The 18,307-nt window shown below is 42.9% G+C and overlaps 1 protein-coding gene across 1 annotated transcript in view; it reads right to left on the bottom strand.

Moving 5' to 3' along the window:
* The window catches only part of LOC116316863 (UPF0687 protein C20orf27 homolog), a 23,437-nt gene extending 8,498 nt beyond the window's left edge, over positions 1-14,939 (bottom strand). The window contains exons 1-5 of the mRNA XM_039613187.1: positions 14,809-14,939; positions 13,259-13,336; positions 10,478-10,614; positions 9,987-10,140; positions 5,547-5,672 (exon numbers count right to left, since the gene is read on the bottom strand). Coding sequence (XP_039469121.1) covers positions 5,547-5,672; positions 9,987-10,140; positions 10,478-10,614; positions 13,259-13,277 — 436 coding nt within the window. The 5' untranslated portion in view covers positions 13,278-13,336; positions 14,809-14,939. The remainder of the gene's footprint in view (positions 1-5,546; positions 5,673-9,986; positions 10,141-10,477; positions 10,615-13,258; positions 13,337-14,808) is intronic.
* Between the last annotated feature and the right edge of the window lie 3,368 nt (positions 14,940-18,307).

The following is an 18,307-nucleotide window of genomic DNA, read 5'->3' on the forward strand; positions in this document are numbered from 1 at the left end:
AGAATAACAGTGGAGCTCCTCGTCACTGAGTTCATGTTTGGAACTTTGATTGCTGTTTTGGGGGGTTAACAGGTGTAAAACAGCCTGTTTCAGTTTATGCGTTGTTTTCATTAAACTGCATGCTCAGAAAACTGTTTTGTCTCACTCCCATTTCTTCTTGTTCCATGTTGAAGCTACTTGGAACCTTGTTGAGATCCAAACATGCAAAAAATCATTTTGTGTCATTTTTCAGGTGGTCTTAAACTTTTGATCGGGACTGTATTAACATCACTCCGGATAAGAATCCTTTTTTCTTTCTCCTCCTCTTCCATTAACATCTGTTTAACTTATTAATATCAATTAGTTGATTCAAGGTGATGCCATAGCAAATAAAACACCGTTAATCTTTCTTAAAGCGTTGATTACAATGTTCTCTTTTTTTGTTCGAGTCTTCTCTTTCATCCAGCTCACTCTTTTACTTGGTTTTCCTCCTCCTTTCTTTCACTGCATTGATCACCTGTTTCCCTACACAGCCACAAACACCCTCGCTTTTTACACATTCACACAGCACGATCATGCACACACACTCAGCCTCAGCATCCACTACAGCCTCACAGCGCACACAGACATACAAGACACACACTCACTCATATCAGTTAATATGCACACACACAGTCAGACTTTTGGAGCATCTCACCACACATTGTTTCTTACATGAGTGATATATTTCTATTTCCCCACCCGTGTAAGCGACATGCGCAGCATGCAACATTAGCCATACACACACAACTATGGGCACACTAAGGTCACAGCTACACACATGTGTTCTCAGCCTGCTATAACTCTAGACAAAGGGGAGTGGCAATTTTAATGCATAAAAATGTTACTTTCACAGTACTCAACATGGTTATAGATCCAGAGGGCAGATTCTTAATCATTAAACTATCTATACTTGATACAAAGCTATGTATTGTAAGTATATATGGTCCAAATGTTGATGATCCCTCATTTTTTCACGGTTTTTTCAGTGCACTCTCTGAACACTTAGATGACACACTTGTTCTTGGAGGCGACCTCAACCTTGGACTAAATGAACAAATGGATAGGCTCAACACAGCAGGAACTCAGCGTAATTGGCAGTCCACAAATATAATCAAACAGTATATGAGTGACTTTGGTCTTTGCGATGCATGGCGCTCCCTCCACCCCAACAGTAAGGAATATTCTTTCTTCTCACATGTTCATCACTCCTACTCTCGTCTGGATTATTTGTTGGTCAGCAGCTCACTGCTGAGGGACATCTCAGACACTGAGATTCACCCTATAGCTGTCAGCGATCATGCTCCTGTATCTTTAACACTAATACATAAGAATAATACTACACCAAGTAAAAACTGGAGATTTAACACATCACTGCTCAAAGATGAAGAGTTTATTAAATATTTTAAAAAAGAGTGGACTCTATATTTAGACTATAATGACATTCCTGGAACATCAGCATCTGTTCTCTGGGAAGCAGCGAAAGCTGTGATGAGAGGTAAAATAATTTCTTTCTCATCACATAAAAAAAAAGAAGAAAACAAAAATATTCAGGAATTTGAAAAAAAAAACATCAAATCCTTAGAAGAAGCCTACGTGTCCCACTAAGATCAGGAAATACTGAACAAAATACGCAAAACAAAACTAGAATTTAATGAAATTATTAATTAAAAAAACTCAATTCTTAGTACAAAGACTTGGCTTGCAAACCTTTGAATACGGTAACAAATCTGGTCGACTAACCAGTTAAAAATAAAGAAAGAAAAAAGAACTATATGTGCTGTTAATGATTTATCTGGGAACACAATATATGACCCTGAAAGAATAAACAACATTTTTAGGGTCTTTATACTCCACAGATAAACCCATCAAAAAATGAAACTGATCAGTTTCTTGATAGCGTCCCCCTTCCGAAACTACCAGACAGGTAAGTAATAGCACTGGATTCACCGCTGACATCAGGTGAACTTCAGGAAGTATGCCCAGTAATGTTTTTAACATTTGTAATGTGTCTTTGCACCATTCAGCCTGAAGGTGGCGCTGCCACCGGCTTTTTTTAACCTTTCTCACTTCACTGCAAACAAAACAGTCGAGTGCAGCCCGAAAAAAGAAAGATACCGCAGCGTCATTGAAACTCGCTCGGACGTTGGAAGGTCACATTTACCCAAAACTTCTTTTCAAATGGGCCCCGTCGCCCAGCATTCACTCCCCCAGCCTTGCCGACGGATCGAAGTGAGTACTCCCGAACATTAAGCACGTCTGGGTCCACACAAGGGTTCCATCAGCACAGTGTGCAGTGACCAGCAGTCCAACAAGGGCGGCTATGCCAGCAGGAGGGTCTCTCGTGGCGGCCACTAACTACTATCAAAGGGGCATCAGCTCTATGTCCAGCAGCAGCTCTTGTGGTGAGGTCATCTCTTACCATCCAGGACTGCAGCCACTGGTGGTCCAGCTTCTTCTTTGATAAGCAGCCAGGGATGACCCCATTGACCGAGGAGGCACAGCACAAGGCGGGGGTCTCGGGTGTGGTGACGAAGAGTCAGATCACCTGTATTTCTCTGGAGATGGAGATGTAGCAGCAGGCAAGTGAAAGCATTGATGCGGGTAGCCCCACCTCCGTGTGATCCTGTGGTCTCTCTTGGTCCACGCCACCATACTTGATGTGGAATCGAACCATCAGCCAATGCTAGGTGACGGGAGGAAGTCGCGTTTACAGCCTTAGTTTCTGTTTTTCCTTTTGTACACGTCGTAGTGTGGCTGCATCTTCTGTTCTTCTAACCTCACTTTTTAAATTAACAACCAAAAATAACATTTAAAAAAGAAAAAAGAAGCTGCCAATAATGACCTCTCTGTTAGTGCTCGGGTCTGCTTTGGGTTTCTTGGGTTACTTGGAGTTTAATCCTTTTTAAATTTTGATTAACATGACAAAAAGTAGAAGAAGTGAAGCACTGTGAGTACTTTCTGGATTTACTGTACAAGTAGAAACTTTCAACTTCTCCCTCAGGAGGTCACTAACTAATAGTTTAGCTTTGTCCTGCTTTGTTTCTCCGTTTAGCCACCACCCAGCCCTTGTCCTCACACGCCAACATGTTCAGCAGATGTCTACGACCCCTGAACTAGCCTGGCTCTGCCAGAAGTCTTTTCTTGTTAAAAGTTCACCAGCGCCAGTGCTGCTCATCAGGGATTGCTTAATCATTACTGTTGCTGGTCTTTTTCTTATTATATGAAGTCCCTTAAAATGGTCTAAATTAAACTGTATGGTAAGGAACTTACAAATGTGCTGGGCTCTCCAGTATCCAGCCAGTTCAACAGATGCATTTTAACTATCTCCTAAATCGCAGAAATCCAACTATACAGACGATGACAAAATTATTACGTTTCCACAAAAATGCTCCTCTTTGGCCAAAGAGCTCTAGTTTTGTCTGATCTGACCAAAGAATGCACTTCCACTATACATAATCTTTCCCCTGGTTGTCCTTAGCAGACTTCAGTCTAGCAGACCATTCCTGCAGAGGGCTCTAGTGGAGCTACAATCACTGACTTAACTAAGTCAGTCACTAGTGTTGTGGGAGTTGTTATGGGGTCTTTACAAACATATTTTACTAGTTTTCTTTGTCTTCCTTCGTCTGCCACTGTACTCAGTACTGTCTGCACTGTGTGCCTGTCTTCAATAATCCTTCAATTCAATTTTCAATTCCATTTTATTTATATAGCGCCAAATCACAACAACAGTCATCTCAAGGTGCTTTATATTGTACAGTAGATCGTACAATAATAGATACAGAGAAAAACCCAGCAATCATATGACCCCCTATGAGCAAGCACTTTGGCAACAGTGGGAAGGAAAAACTCCCTTTTAACAGGAAGAAACCTCCGGCAGAACCAGGCTCAGGGAGGGGCGGGGCCATCTGCTGCGACCGGTTGGGGTGAGAGAAGGAAGACGGGATAAAGTCATGCTGTGTGTGCTCACTCCAGTTCTTCACACTTTAAGTTCAAAGCACCATGGTAACTTTGTACATGCACTTCCTGATCTGTGAGCATCAACAATTGTCATTTTGCCTTATTCTGATTATGATTATGTTATTATATGTTATTATATGTGGAAACAGAAATAATTAATGCTTTATGAGGAAAACAGTTATGTGTAGAAATGCTATATTTAAGATTTAGACCAGGGGTCGGCAACACGCGGCTCCGGAGCCGCATGCGGCTCTTTAGTCCTTATAGTGCGGCTCCGCCTGGTTTGGGCAAATAATAGAAGTATTTAGCTGAAGTCTATTTTATTTATGTTAGTTCTTTTTAACTCGTAGTTCTAAATTGGAAGATTATTGTGATATTGAAATATAAAAATAAAATTATATTCTATTATTTTTCATCGCTCAAAATAAGAGTCACACTCATGAAGCCGGTATACCCACTTGAAACGCCGTGCATTTATCGAGACTTTCAACCCCAGGTAGGCCAATTATGGATCTTCGGATCCACATTATGTCAGCAGCTGTTCTCCACCGTGAACTATGTTAAAGACAAACACCGCTCACGCCTGACAGATGACAGCTTACAGTCCTGCATAAACTGACTTCGTATATCCCCGATTTGCGGACTCTGTGCGCAGAGGTTCAGGAGCAGAAGTCCCATTGTAAACAAATCACGGCAGACCCGACGATGTTTCCATGAGCATGCTTTTGAGAATCTCTTTATTGAGCACTTTTCACACACGGTTGCTGTACGCATACAGCCGGCTGTAGCTTTTCAGCTCACAGCCCGACATACACCACCAACAACACAGCACAGATAGCACAGACGTAAAGGCAGCGAGGTGTGATTGCGGGTGTCGCTCAGGTGCGTCCGCCTCCCCTGCAGCGGTGCTGCAGACCACGCCCTGCCGCACGCATTAACCAGGTAAAATACATATTTAGGCAGAATTTTGCAAATATCTATTTTTCATTTTTCAGCAGCATAGTGCTTTTTTCAAATTATTTTTTAAAAGTCAGGTCAAGGCTCCAACAGCCCAAAGGCGATATAAGGGTGGCGGCTGATAACAGTTTTTGTTTGCTACATGGATCATTTTAGTTCAGCTGGGTGTCTTTGCTTTGGTTATATTTCTTTAAGAGTTCAAAATGTGTTAATTACATAAACACAATTTAATTTTCTCTGTAGCACTTCATGGATTTCATAAGCAGCACACCTTAGTTGTTCACACAAAGCATAAAGATAAAAAACAATATATACAGTGTTATCTTCATTTTAGATGTCAAAAAGTATTTGCGGCTCCCAGTGTTTTCTTTTGCGTGGAAACCGGGTCCAAATGGCTCTTTGGGTGTAAAAGGTTGCAGACCCCTGGTTTAGACTAATACTTTTGTCCTACTGTTGAACACAGCAAAATTATATTTAGTCACATTTTACTTCTAGATGCATCTGTATGAAGCTTTAGCACTGTGTGTGTGTGTGTGTGTGTGTGTGTGTGTGTGTGTGTGTGTGTGTGAGTGTGTGAGTGTGTGTGTATCTGTCAGTGCATAATCACCTACCAATGACCCTGGCCTGGAGTCTGACCTTTAGACTGTTGTCTTTTCTCCCTTTGGTTACCATGGTGATCTCCTCCTGTTGCACCCCCTCCTGGTGAGTTCTGTACTCACATGTTACCTTTACACCTCCTAAAGAGAACGAGGGAGCGAGGTAGGAGACAAGTTATTCATACGCAGTTTATACCACGCTGAGTCCAATGAACTTCATAAACATCATTAATGCAGTTGAAGGAATATTTTAGCCCCAGATGTACCAACCCTGTGCTGCAGCATATCTATGGCTAATGTATCAAAGACTGCATTTAAATCAAGCAGCAAAGACCAGAACATTCAGCACTTCCTAAAATATCACTCCTAACTCTAACAAGCACAGACTCAGTAACTGTGATGCCGTCTTAACCCTGAGTGAAATTTTTCAAAGACGATGTTCTAATGTAATGCTTAAACAAATTGCAGACAGTCTTCTTCAAATGTTTTGCTATAAAAGGAAACTTTGAGATTGGTATTCGGCTCGACGGCCGTCTGGTTTTTTAGGTGTGGTTGCACAAAAGCTGTCCTGAAGTATTCTGGGACACAGCCAGAGGACAGACAGTTGGTAAGTGTAGAAACCAACAGTGACATCCAAAGCTTGAAGAACATTTTAGCTGCACCACAGATCTTTAAAGCTCGTCCTCAGAGACTCAGTCTGTTCGCTGAAAGCCATCAGTGCTTTCATTTCTTGTTATTGTACCTGAACACTCTTCTCCTTACCCTCCCTCTTGTCTTTTATGATTGAAAATGCCTTTATTCATCCAGGTTAGCCATTTTGGACACTGTGGACCAGCATGCCTATTACACACTGTGTGACAGTGGGTTAAACATCTACACTCCAATGAACTCATAGGAGAAACTTGCTGTTGGTATCTTCCCCTCTAATTACAGCCCAGTTCTTGCTTATCCAGCTGTTCCTGGACAGGGAAATTCAGGAATGTGGTTGATTTTTTTTGTGGCTGTTCCTTTGAAGACTAGATCAATGCAGCTGCAATGAAGAAGAGGTGACTGGTTTGTTTGATTTAGCTCCTTTAGTGCTAAACCAAGCCTGGGAGGTGTTGAGCTGCTGCAGAGAGGAATCCAAGATAAGATAATTCTTTATTGTCATTGCACAGTCATACATAGTACAGTAGTACAATGAAATTGGAAAAACTGTCCTACGTCGGTACTACATATAACACAACACGACACGATATGACACATCACAACGCAACACAAACAACACAACACAGTATATTAACTTAGAAATAAAAAAGAAGAATAAGTGTTATGTGTATTGCACACTGTTATTATTGCACATTAATTATTATTGCACCTTGTTATAAATATAAATATTACTATTGTTATTGTTTTAAACATTGTTACCTCCCCTAAAAAAGTCCAGGCAGGTAGCCAATCAGGTCAGCTATTTGCATTGATTAGGGCTATTGCCCTGTTGTAAAAGCTGTCCTTGAGTCTGTTTGTTCGGGACCTCAGCAGCCTGAACCTCCTGCCTGCCAGACGGCAGCAGCTTAAACACCCGGTGTCCTGGGTGTGTACAGTCTCGAGGATGCTGCGTGCCCTCTTGAGACAGCGAGTGCTGTACAGGTCCTTCAGGGAGGGAAGAGGATGTCCAATGATTTTTTGGGCCATATTGATGACCCTCTGGAGTGCCTTTCTGTGTGCTGTGGTGCAGCTGGAGAACCATACACCGATGCAATATGTCAGCACACTTTCAATGGAGCAGCGGTAGAAGACGGTCAGCAGCTCCTTCTTCAGGTCCATTTTTCTGAGGATTCTCAGAAAGTGGAGACGCTGTTGGGCCTTCTTTAAGACCGCAGAGGTGTTAGAGCTCCATTGGAGGTCTGTGTCTATGTGCACACCCAGAAACTTGAAACTGGAGACCCTTTCCACGCACTCCCGTTGATGCTGACAGGCTGCAGCTCGGACTTCCTCCTTCTGAAGTCAACTACCAGTTCTTTTGTCTTGGTGGTATTGAGGTCCAGGTTGTTATCTACACACCAATCTGACAGCCTCTGAACTTCAGCTCTGCACGCCGCCTCATCTCCCCTGAGATGAGCCCCACCACGGTGGTATCATCTGCAAACTTGATGACTGCGTTGTCTGGGTGGGTACTAACACAGTCATGTGTGTACAGAGTGTACAGTAGGGGACTCAGTACACAGCCTTGTGGAGAGCCGGTGTTGAGGCTGAGGGCTGAGGAAAGATGAGGCCCCACTCTAACTCTCTGTACACGGTCTGACAGGAAGTCTCTGATCCAGCGGCAGGTGGTAGAAGGAAGTCCGATTTCCAGCAGTTTAACTATTAGTCTGTCCGGGAGTATCGTATTGAAAGCAGAGCTAAAGTCAACAAAGAGCAGCCTGGCGAACGGCCCTGCACTTCCAGGTGAGATATGGTGGTGTGGGGCGTTGTAGCAATGGCATCTTCAGTTGATCTGTTAGCTCTGTATGCGAACTGGAGTGGGTCGAGTGTGGGTGGCAGGCAGGACATGATGTGACGTCGGACCAGTTTCTCAAAGCACTTCATTATAACAGGTGTTAGAGCAGCTGGTCGGTAGTCATTGAGGCTGCTAATGTTAGTACGCTTTGGCAGTGGGACAATTGTGGCTGACTTTAGGCACGGCGGGATGCAGGACTGGGACAGTGAAGTGTTGAAGATCTTAGTGAAGACCCCAGCCAGCTGGTCTGCACACTCTTTTAGGACCTTTGTGGTTACCCCATCTGGTCCGGCGGCCTTCCTGGGGTTCACTGCCCTCAGTGTGCACCTCACCTCATATTCCTGCACTATGAGGCTTGGGCTGCTGCTGCTGTCCGATGTTTTTGCTGCTGCTGCCTCTGGTCCCTTCACCTCAAAGCGTGCGAAGAAGTGGTTCAGCTCCTCCGAAGCTCCGCATTGCCCTCAGTCAACGTGGTATTGCAAGGTTTGTAGTTGGTTAGTGCTGAACTCCCTGCCATACCTGTCGTGAGTTGTTGGTGCTGAAGTGGTCTTCGATCCTTCTCTTGTACGCTGCCTTGGCTTCTCTGTTGCCTCTTTTCAACTCAGATCTGGCTGCACTGTAATGCATACCATCACCGGATCTAAAAGCGGCGTCACGTTGCTTCAGCAGGACCTGGACCTCTTTAGTCATCCAGGGTTTCTGGTTGGAATACACCCGGAGACGTTTGTCCACAGTGACACTGTTGACACAGAAGTTAATATATGAGAGCACTGATGTTGTGTGCTCTTCGAGGTCCTGATGTTCAAACACGCTCCAGTCCGTGTTTTCAAAACAGTCCTGCAGCTGATGTGATGCACCTTCTGGCCAGGTTTTCACAGTTTTTGTGACTAGTCCCAAATCCAGCTGTTTCTGCTGAGACATTGGCAACAGCAGTCAGCTGACTCTTAATCTCAAACCTGTTACTGCAGTGCTGCGATGCTTGGGTCAGGCAGAGACATCTGTCGCAGCTGTACGGAGAGCTGAGCTTTGGCATATTTTTGTGAAAAATACAGACGCCTACTGACACTGGCGAGACTCCACGTAGGCTTCCAGGATCGCTTTTAACCCAAGATGGCTTATGCTCAATTTATTCACACGGGCTAATCAGTGTAATGTAATATGATCATTCAGTTATTCAGGGTTTTAATTTAGGTTCGTACTTTCAAAAATAGTGAGGTGTTACCAATATTCTCAGCACAGAGACGCAGAGTCAGCCACAGACAGCTGCCTGACACTAACGCCATCTTTTGGTTTCCTTTTTAGGTTTTTACTTCCTGGTGTTGAGAAATGTGACCATGCATATACATTTTCCTTAGGGTGTCTTTTGTCCCGTCTTCCTTCTCTCACCCCAATCAGTCACAGCAGATGGCCCCGCCCCTCCCTGAGCCTGGTTCTGCTGAAGGTTTCTTCCTGTTAAAAGGGAGTTTTTCCTTCCTGCTGTCACCAAAGTGCTCGCTCAAAGGGGGTCATATGATTATTGGGGTTTCCTCTGTATTATTGTGGGGTCTTTACCTTATAATATAAAGCGCCTTGAGGCGACTGTCGTGATTTGGTGATATATACATTTGAATTTCAAAATACATTTCTTGGTTACAGACAGCTCGTGTGAAAGATTCCACAGAAAGAGGAAACATTAGTCCCAAAAAGTAATAACAAAAGTGAGGATGCTGCTGGACAGAGTCTAAGGACTAGCATGACCTGGATAACTGACAACCTACAAACTTACTGCTGGGCAGAGAACCTATCCCACCGTGGTCACCTGCTCTGTGCAGCTTGAACCACCTTCTGTGACCAAAAAAAAAAAAAAAAACTAGACCTGTGACTTCTTTAAAGTTATGATAAAGTATTTGTAATAGCCCAACAGTCTGCTCCACAACACCGCAGGTTAGAAATATGTGAAAGCGTGTCCTGAAGTTTTCCTGTACACCTATACTTACCCTCCAGTGTGGAGTTAATACGCTGGACCCGCAGGCTGGGCGACCTCCGAGATGGAGAAGAGGAGGGAAGACATGAGAGCTCTTTGCCCAGTGTGGGGACATCTGGGACAGTGAAGACAATCTCATAACAGTGGTGGCTCTTCAGGAAACCAGCCTTGACAGAGGAGCCACGTGTTAGAGGCAAAGAGTAGAAAACATTGGATCAAATAGCACAGAAGGATGTGGGCTAACACAGACCGTGGTGTCACATTTTCATGGCTCAGTTTAATGTTGTTTTGTTGTTTTTGTTGTTCCACCTTTCCTCAGTAAATGTATCCCGACGAAACATCCATGAACACGTGGAAATCAATCAAATCGTAAACCAGGAGACTTTCTCTACTCATTCATGAAAACACCTTGTGGTCATTTTATCAACACTTCACCTGAAAAATCGCTTACAATGATGAAATCATGACGAACAACTGTGTTCATTTCACGGTGTACAGACACACCTTCACCAAGTAGCTGCCATCCTTCTCTGAGACCGCAATGAGCGTAGCCACGTTTGACTGGCCATCTCTCCGTGTTGGAGAGCCAGGGGGCTCGTCATCGTCAGGGAAACGCACCCCACCTGCTTTGGACGTAGAGCCTGGGGACAGACAGGTAACATCAAACCATGGCAGCAATAGAAATGAACACAACTGCTGTCAATGTGTTTGCTGAGATGGAGAAAAGCAAACAGATACAATCTGAGAACACAACACCTACTGTAATCCAGATTCTTACTCTGGATGGCATTACCTTGGCCTCCAGTAATGCTGTGAGGAACCTTGGAGTCATTTTTGACCAGGACATGTCCTTCAATGCACATATTAAACAAATATGTAAGACTGCTTTCTTCCATTTGCGCAACATCTCTAAAATTAGAAATATCCTGTCTCAGAGTGATGCTGAAAAACTAGTTCATGCATTTATTACTTCCAGGCTGGACTACTGTAATTCATTATTATCAGGATGTCCTAAAAACTCGCTGAAAAGCCTTCAGCTGATCCAAAATGCTGCAGCAAGAGTCCTGACAGGGACTAGAAAGAGAGAACAGATTTCTCCTGTTTTGGCTTCCCTTCATTGGCTTCCTGTTAAATCCAGAATTGAATTCAAAATCCTGCTCCTCACATACAAGGTCTTAAATAATCAGGCCCCATCTTATCTTAATGACCTTGTAGTACCATATCACCCTATTAGAGCACTTCGCTCTTGCACTGCAGGCCTACTTGTTGTTCCTAGAGTATTTAAAAGTAGAATGGGAGGCAGAGCCTTCAGTTTTCAGGCCCCTCTTCTGTGGAACCAGCTTCCAGTTTGGATTCGGGAGACAGACACTATCTCTACTTTCAAGATTAGGCTTCAAACTTTCCTTTTTGCTAAAGCATATAGTTAGGGCTGGACCAGGTGACCCTGAATCCTCCCTTAGTTATGCTGCAATAGACGAGGCTGCCGGGATTCCCATGATGCATTGAGTTTTTCCTTTCCAGTCACCTTTCTCACTCACTATGTGTTAACAGACCTCTCTGCATCGAATCATATCTGTTATTAATCTCTGTCTCTCTTCCACAGCATGACTTTATCCCGTCTTCCTTCTCTCACCCCAACCGGTCACAGCAGATGGCCCCGCCCCTCCCTGAGCCTGGTTCTGCCGGAGGTTTCTTCCTGTTAAAAGGGAGTTTTTCCTTCCCACTGTCGCCAAAGTGCTTGCTCATAGGGGGTCATATGATTGGTGGGTTTTTCTCTGTACCTATGAAGCACCTTGAGGCGACTTTTGTTGTGATTTGGCACTATATAAATAAAATTGAATTGAATTAATGTCACATTATTAGGTACACATGTTCCGCTGCTCATCACAGCAATCCAAACATCTAATCAGCCTTTGACATCAGCAGGAACTTAAAGCATTTAGACAAGACGGCCTGCTGGAGCTCAAACTGAGCATCAGAGTAAGGACGAAAGATGAACGTGGCATGGTTGATGATGTCAGGTGGGCTGCTGTCAGTATTTCAGACATTGTCAATGGGCTGGGATTATCCTGCATAATCATCTCTACAATCACCAAAGTTAGACAAGAGGAGACTGACTCCAACAGCCTCGACAGTCCCCAGATTTCAGTCCAGCACAGCATCCTTGGGATGTGCATGAAAGGGAAATTTGGATGAGCAGGAATTTGGTTGAAAGCATAAGTGCAATGCTGGTCAGTATTCAGGAAAGTGAGCGATCTAGAGCTGTGGCTGACAAAAGTACAAACTGCTCAAGTGAGAAGTGCATCAACACAGTAACAAATGGAAATCTTTAGTAATGAAGCATGTGTAGAAACAGCAGAGGTGTGTGTGAAGACAGTGAGATTGTTTGATGTGGGTGAGGAAGTGTGTTACTGATTTGAGAACCAATTAAAAGTCATGAGATTGACTTTTGTGCTGTGAGCCAGTTGAGCCAAAACAACCTAAAGAATTGTAGTAAAACATTTCAGTTCCATTTTATATAGTGGCGACTCACAGCAACAGCTGCTTCAAAGAAACATCTGGATGGATTATCTGCTGGACCAGTGATTCCTACAGCACAGCACCAACTGTAACTCATCAGCTGCAGAACGACGCAGCACAGACACGATGTGATATTCCCATGTCTGTCCCAGTTAGACATTACAGCTTTCTCTTTAACTACAGTTTGTGAATCAATATGAAAAATATTTCCAAACTGTTTGTAGCGCCATAGCACACGGACCGATGTGGTACTTTTCTACTCTGCTTAAGCACTCAGAGAACAGCTGGTAGCAGCTGTGGCTCAGCAGACCATCGACGAATCAGAAGGTTAGATTCTGCTGCTCTTAAATTGCAAAGAAGAGCAGAAGGTTGATGAGAATCTGTGACCAAAGCAACACAACCGACAGACTGACCAAAGGACCCCATCATTTTGATTCACTGATGCTAAAACTTGTAAACTACATGACATAATGCAGTCAGAACATTTTGATGAGCTGGATTGTTTTTAATGCTCATTTTCAGTGCAGACACATATTTTTAGAAACATACAGGAAAAAACAACAAACACAAACAGAGCCGTTAAAAGCACAGTGAGAAAATATAATGTGCTTTCTGCATTTGTCAGGCCCTCTGCTCATTAAAATCACCTGTACTGGGAACTACTTGCCACTTTATCACTAAACGGGATACAGCGCCCCCTGGTGGTTTCAAATAAAGGCCAGTCAAAAGTAGCATTCATAAACACACAAGCAGCATCACACTCACCTTTTCTTCCTGTTGCCATGGTGATGTGGTTAGGATTTAGGTAGAGTTAGACAAAACCTGAGTAATGTCATCACTGACCTGAGTATGAGAGCACAGGGAGACAGAGAGAGCACGGTGTCACTGCTGGCTTGATAGTAACAGCTCTGTGGTTGAGGTGGAACAATACAGACCGATACCACACGGTCTCTTCCTCCATGTCCTGTTTTTACTGTAGTCCATTATATCCCACATATAGACCTGGATATGAATACCAGTCAAATATAATCTGTCATTGATTTGTATTTTTTCATCAGTCCAAGACCACAAATTGATTATCTGAATAGAGTACAACTGCCACTCTGATTTTTAAAGCTCAGTCACTGCAAACTGACCAGGACCGCGTCTCTAGCTCTTCTTCATGACCTGCAGCTGGTCTGATCTGGAGAACTAAGAAAAAACAGGAGCCGAAGTTCATTTAGATCCATTTCTAACTTCAGCTCACAGCAACAGCCTTGTAAAGGAAAAGTATGTGCAGAGATAAAACTGCAGCAATCAGATCATGGTGACAGAAAAGAGCCACAGGACGAGCCCTGGAGCCATGGGCTGGGCACAGAGAGCAGAGAGGGGAACAAGAACAAGAGCGCACAAAAGTTTGCGGTTGCTTTCAGCTCTTTTCAGTAGTTTTTCTACGGAGTCAGATAAACACACAACACGGAGACATGCACAGCACATGACACTGTGTGCTGTTCTGCCCCTCAGACGGGTGAGCTGTCAGGTAATTACATGTTATAGAGCAACCATCCTCATAAACTGTTCACTGCATCGCAGATTATGGGTTGTCTTATTTCACTGCTAGTGAAAAAATATATGTTCCATGTATTTATTGATATTTCACTGTCATATTGGCTTTTTTATTATGGCAATTTTTTGTTTTTTAATGCACATGATGGTAACAATGAAAACTCTTTGCTGCCACAAGTTTTCACTGTTGTGTGGTCTGATTATCTTTTACCAGCACTGATATCTCCTCTCTTCTACTATGTAAAGCTTCCCTACTTAAATTACAATAAATAAGAAATATTATTTTAAAAAAATGAGTAAAATTCAAGAAATTCAACTGAAATGAGTTTTGCCACATTGAATACTTGATATTGTAGCCTGTCCTTTAAATTATCAGAGGCTTTCTTCTAATTACAAGATTATCAGTAACAATTACAACATAATAATCCAGTGATTATTTGTCTTACAATACAATTAAATGGATTTTTGCTGCAGTGCTTCATAAATGAAGCTGGATCCCGTACACGCGCTACACACACACAGAAAGCAAAAAGGTGAAAATCGTCTGTGCTGTTTTTATCACAGCGTGTCCTGAAGTCACAAAGCTTTTGGATTCACTTTAATATACGAGAGCTGAAACATCTCAGTGTCACCGGAGCTTAAAGAGGACAACACCCATCCTGCTCAGCTGTACGGAGGGAAGCAGGCACCTGAGGGCTTTGTAACACCGGATAATAATGTGCTACATAACCATTCGGGATGCATAATAATAAAAGCACAGTGCTACTTACAGGAACTGTGTCGACCGGTCAAACACAGATCCACACCCATCCAGTCTGCATCCTGCACCACCTGCTGTTACAGCTAAACACACGCAGTCACATAGGAAGTACGTACCGCTTAGCTCAGATCATACGAGCTGCGCGCTTCCCGCTCCGGCGTGCGTCTTTGGGAAGCTGGCAGGATGCTGCTGTGCTCTACATGCACACTCACGTGTCCCCCGCGCGCGGCCTTCTCAGCGGACACCCGCGTGGAGTGTAGCAGACAGCCACACAGTGGGCACAGATGGTCACCGTTACATAACAAGGCGCGTCAGATGGGTCCAAATGACCAGTTTCCACCGCGGCGTTAAGGCCTCACATATGTAAGACTCAAAGCAGAGTGTTCCTGGTAAAATGTCTGTTTCTACTATTTCTATTTGTTATTTCAGGATTTTACTTAGAAATGTTAACTGCACAGGATTGTACTGTGCTGTACTTGTCCTAAATCTTGCCACTTACATATGATCAAACCTCCAACCTTGCCATTAGTAGATGACCTGCCCTGATCTCCTGAGACACAGCCATCCCATTTATGTAGAATGTATGATTATGTGAGTACTTAGAGGTACTCTGCACAACCTGAAGATGTGCCAAGTGAGTCAAAAGTCACCCAAGGTAGGCACAAATCTGTCAGTGGCACAAACACAAACAATGACTTCTTTTTTCACTTCATTAACCCTAGAACACTATCGCTATAAATAGGAACACAATCACTAATGCCGGGTGATTTTTACCTGATATAATATGACCAAGAAAAATTTCTTGTCATCAAAATATATCAAAATATGACAACACATGACAAATTAGAGTGGTCTTCTTTTATTTTCAACTGTGCCACGTCTAACAAGATGGAAAAATAGTGTCATGGGTGGACCCTAAAATAGTGCTCCAAAATTACAGAAAAATTAGGAATTCAAGAACAAAAAAATAATGACACTGGAAAGCTGGTCTTTGGTCCACCCATTGCTGGGACATTTGAGACTTCCCTGGTGAAGGCACAGTCTCCTTCACACGCTAACAGCGACAGGAGAAATCATGTAAATGTATTTGCTCGGGTGAAAATCCCCCACTGAAAACGTCCAGATGAACAGAACCAAGAATCAACCTTTTGGGATTTCCTTACCTGGATGATTGAGAGTGCATCAAGACATTCCAGAACAGAGTTAGCTGGCTCCGGTTGCTTAGAGCAGTCTTTCTCTGGTTGCTCAGGTTGTGGTGTGGACAGAGTCTCTAGGGCAACTCCTACAGATTCAAACTGCTCCAGCTCAGTTTGTGAGGCGGCGATGGAACCATCTCAGGGATTCCCTGCCGAAAAGTAAAGTCTCTTTACTTTGACCAACATTGAAACTCAAAACTAATTTTCACTATATGGTGGCTGAGACGTCTGAGATGGCTTGCACAAACAGTGGGAGAGTGCAAAGTAATAACTTATCTTTACTCTCAGTGGAGGTAAGTTCAGAGCACCTGGCAGTCCAACAGGCCGCTGCTGTGAACCATGCTTCCTTTCCATTACAGGCTGGAAGACAGTATTGTACTGGCTGCTGCAGCATCGGCAGTGATCCACATGAGCTCAGTTGCAGAGCTTAAGAAATGCGTTTTTCAACAAGGCTGCCGATGCTAAACAGTCTTAAAAAAGACAAGAACCAGGAACTATAAAGGAAAACACATTTAATCTATGATTTACTTTAGAATTAACTGAAAGTAAAAACTAAGAATATGTGTCTCATGGGCTGTCAGAATGGGGTCATTAGGCCCAGGTACGACAGCACTGTGCAAAACACACCTTAACATGAAAACACAGGGAGAGCAGACGGACATGGGGACATGACCAGGGAGACAGATGACAAAGCACAGAGACGAGACTGGACACAAAAGAGAACTAATGTAATAAAACAAGAACTAGAGCTAGAAAAGAAACATTTAATCTTTGATTTACTATCAAATTAACTGAAAATAAAAACTAAACATGTATTTCTCATAGCTCCTTATGCCCAGGTACAAAGCTACAGTATTGGGCAAAACACACCTGAACACAAGCAAGGTAAAGATATAGGAAGGAGAACTGAAGGGAAAATACAAGGGAAACATGACTATCAAAATAAAATAGGAAATAACTAGACTGGGAAATATAAAACAGGACTGATACAGGAGGAGAAAGGAGGAGGAGGAGAAAAATTAACAGATAACACTCTGTAACCAAAACTAGAAACTTATATATATATTATGTTGTGAAATCTGTTTATGTAGTCCTAGTAAGGCTACCATGGGGGTGGCCACTAGAGGTCGCTAGAATACTGTATGTGTATATGTTTTTCAGAAAATTGATGTAGCCATGTACACTGCTGCTACAGTTCAATAAAAGCGATTCGTCCTGAAGAACCCTGCGTCTTATTGGCTCCAATCATGACATATTATATTTATTCTCTCCCTTTGATCATGATTATTAATTAATTTTCATCATTATCATTTTATCCTAACACTCGCAGATTGTCACATTTATATGAAACCACAATGTAATGTATACTGTACACAAAACATATACTGCTGGATATCAGATTCCATCAAATACCAAGAAGAAAACAAAAGGCAGCCCCTCGATGTTTCATTTTGAAATCATGTGAAAGTAGCTTATGTCCTGTGGAAAATGTAAACATACACAGTAGCTTACAATAACAGCACTAAATAAATAAATAAACAAAAAATGAAATATGAATTTGAAAGTTTCGCGTTCCAAAGTTTATTCAGACTCCAGGCTTAGCTTACTTTAACGGGATGTAATCTGTAAACCTTTAAATGGGCAACAATGATTAGTTTAACAAGGGTTTTACAAGTGTGGGACAATGACTATGTGATTAGATACAAGTGAGCCGTAGATCTGTGATATTCCTGCTTTTATTTGAACAGGCTGCTCTTCCCAGTTGTTTGATTTCTCCAACAATCTTCTTGCCAGCATCAACTTCTAATTTGTACCGAGTGATACAGCGAATTCAACTCATCGGCTTCATCTCTGGCCTCATGTTCATCCCTGGACTGAATCCTGTATGTTTCCTCATTCAGTCACTTGTACCTTTCCTTTAGCTTTTACATTTCCACCTCTGTCTCCCTCTCAATTGTATTTTTGCATCTCTTTCTGATATCTTTCTCGTATTTCTCTCTCCATTTTTCCTTTTCTCTTTTATGAAGCGTTGTTTCTCCTCTTTAAATGCCTTCTCTGTTTTTTGGAACATCTCATTGGTAGACATTGTACTGACCATTACACCTAGCCACAAGTTCCTGCAGGTCTGGGCTTTCAATTGAGTTTTTTTTAAGTTGTTCTCCGTGGGTGGAGAGACAACCATGCTGTGTCAGTGGATCTGCCCAGTTTGATGACCACCAAGAAGATATGGAGTGCTGGAGAAGCGACGAAGATGAATTGGCATACGTCTTTAGTTATTTCGTCCATGTCCTACCTGTTGTCGAACAGGCTGAG

The sequence above is a fragment of the Oreochromis aureus genome, linkage group 6 (assembly GCF_013358895.1).
Source record: "Oreochromis aureus strain Israel breed Guangdong linkage group 6, ZZ_aureus, whole genome shotgun sequence".
Classification (NCBI taxonomy): domain Eukaryota; kingdom Metazoa; phylum Chordata; class Actinopteri; order Cichliformes; family Cichlidae; genus Oreochromis; species Oreochromis aureus.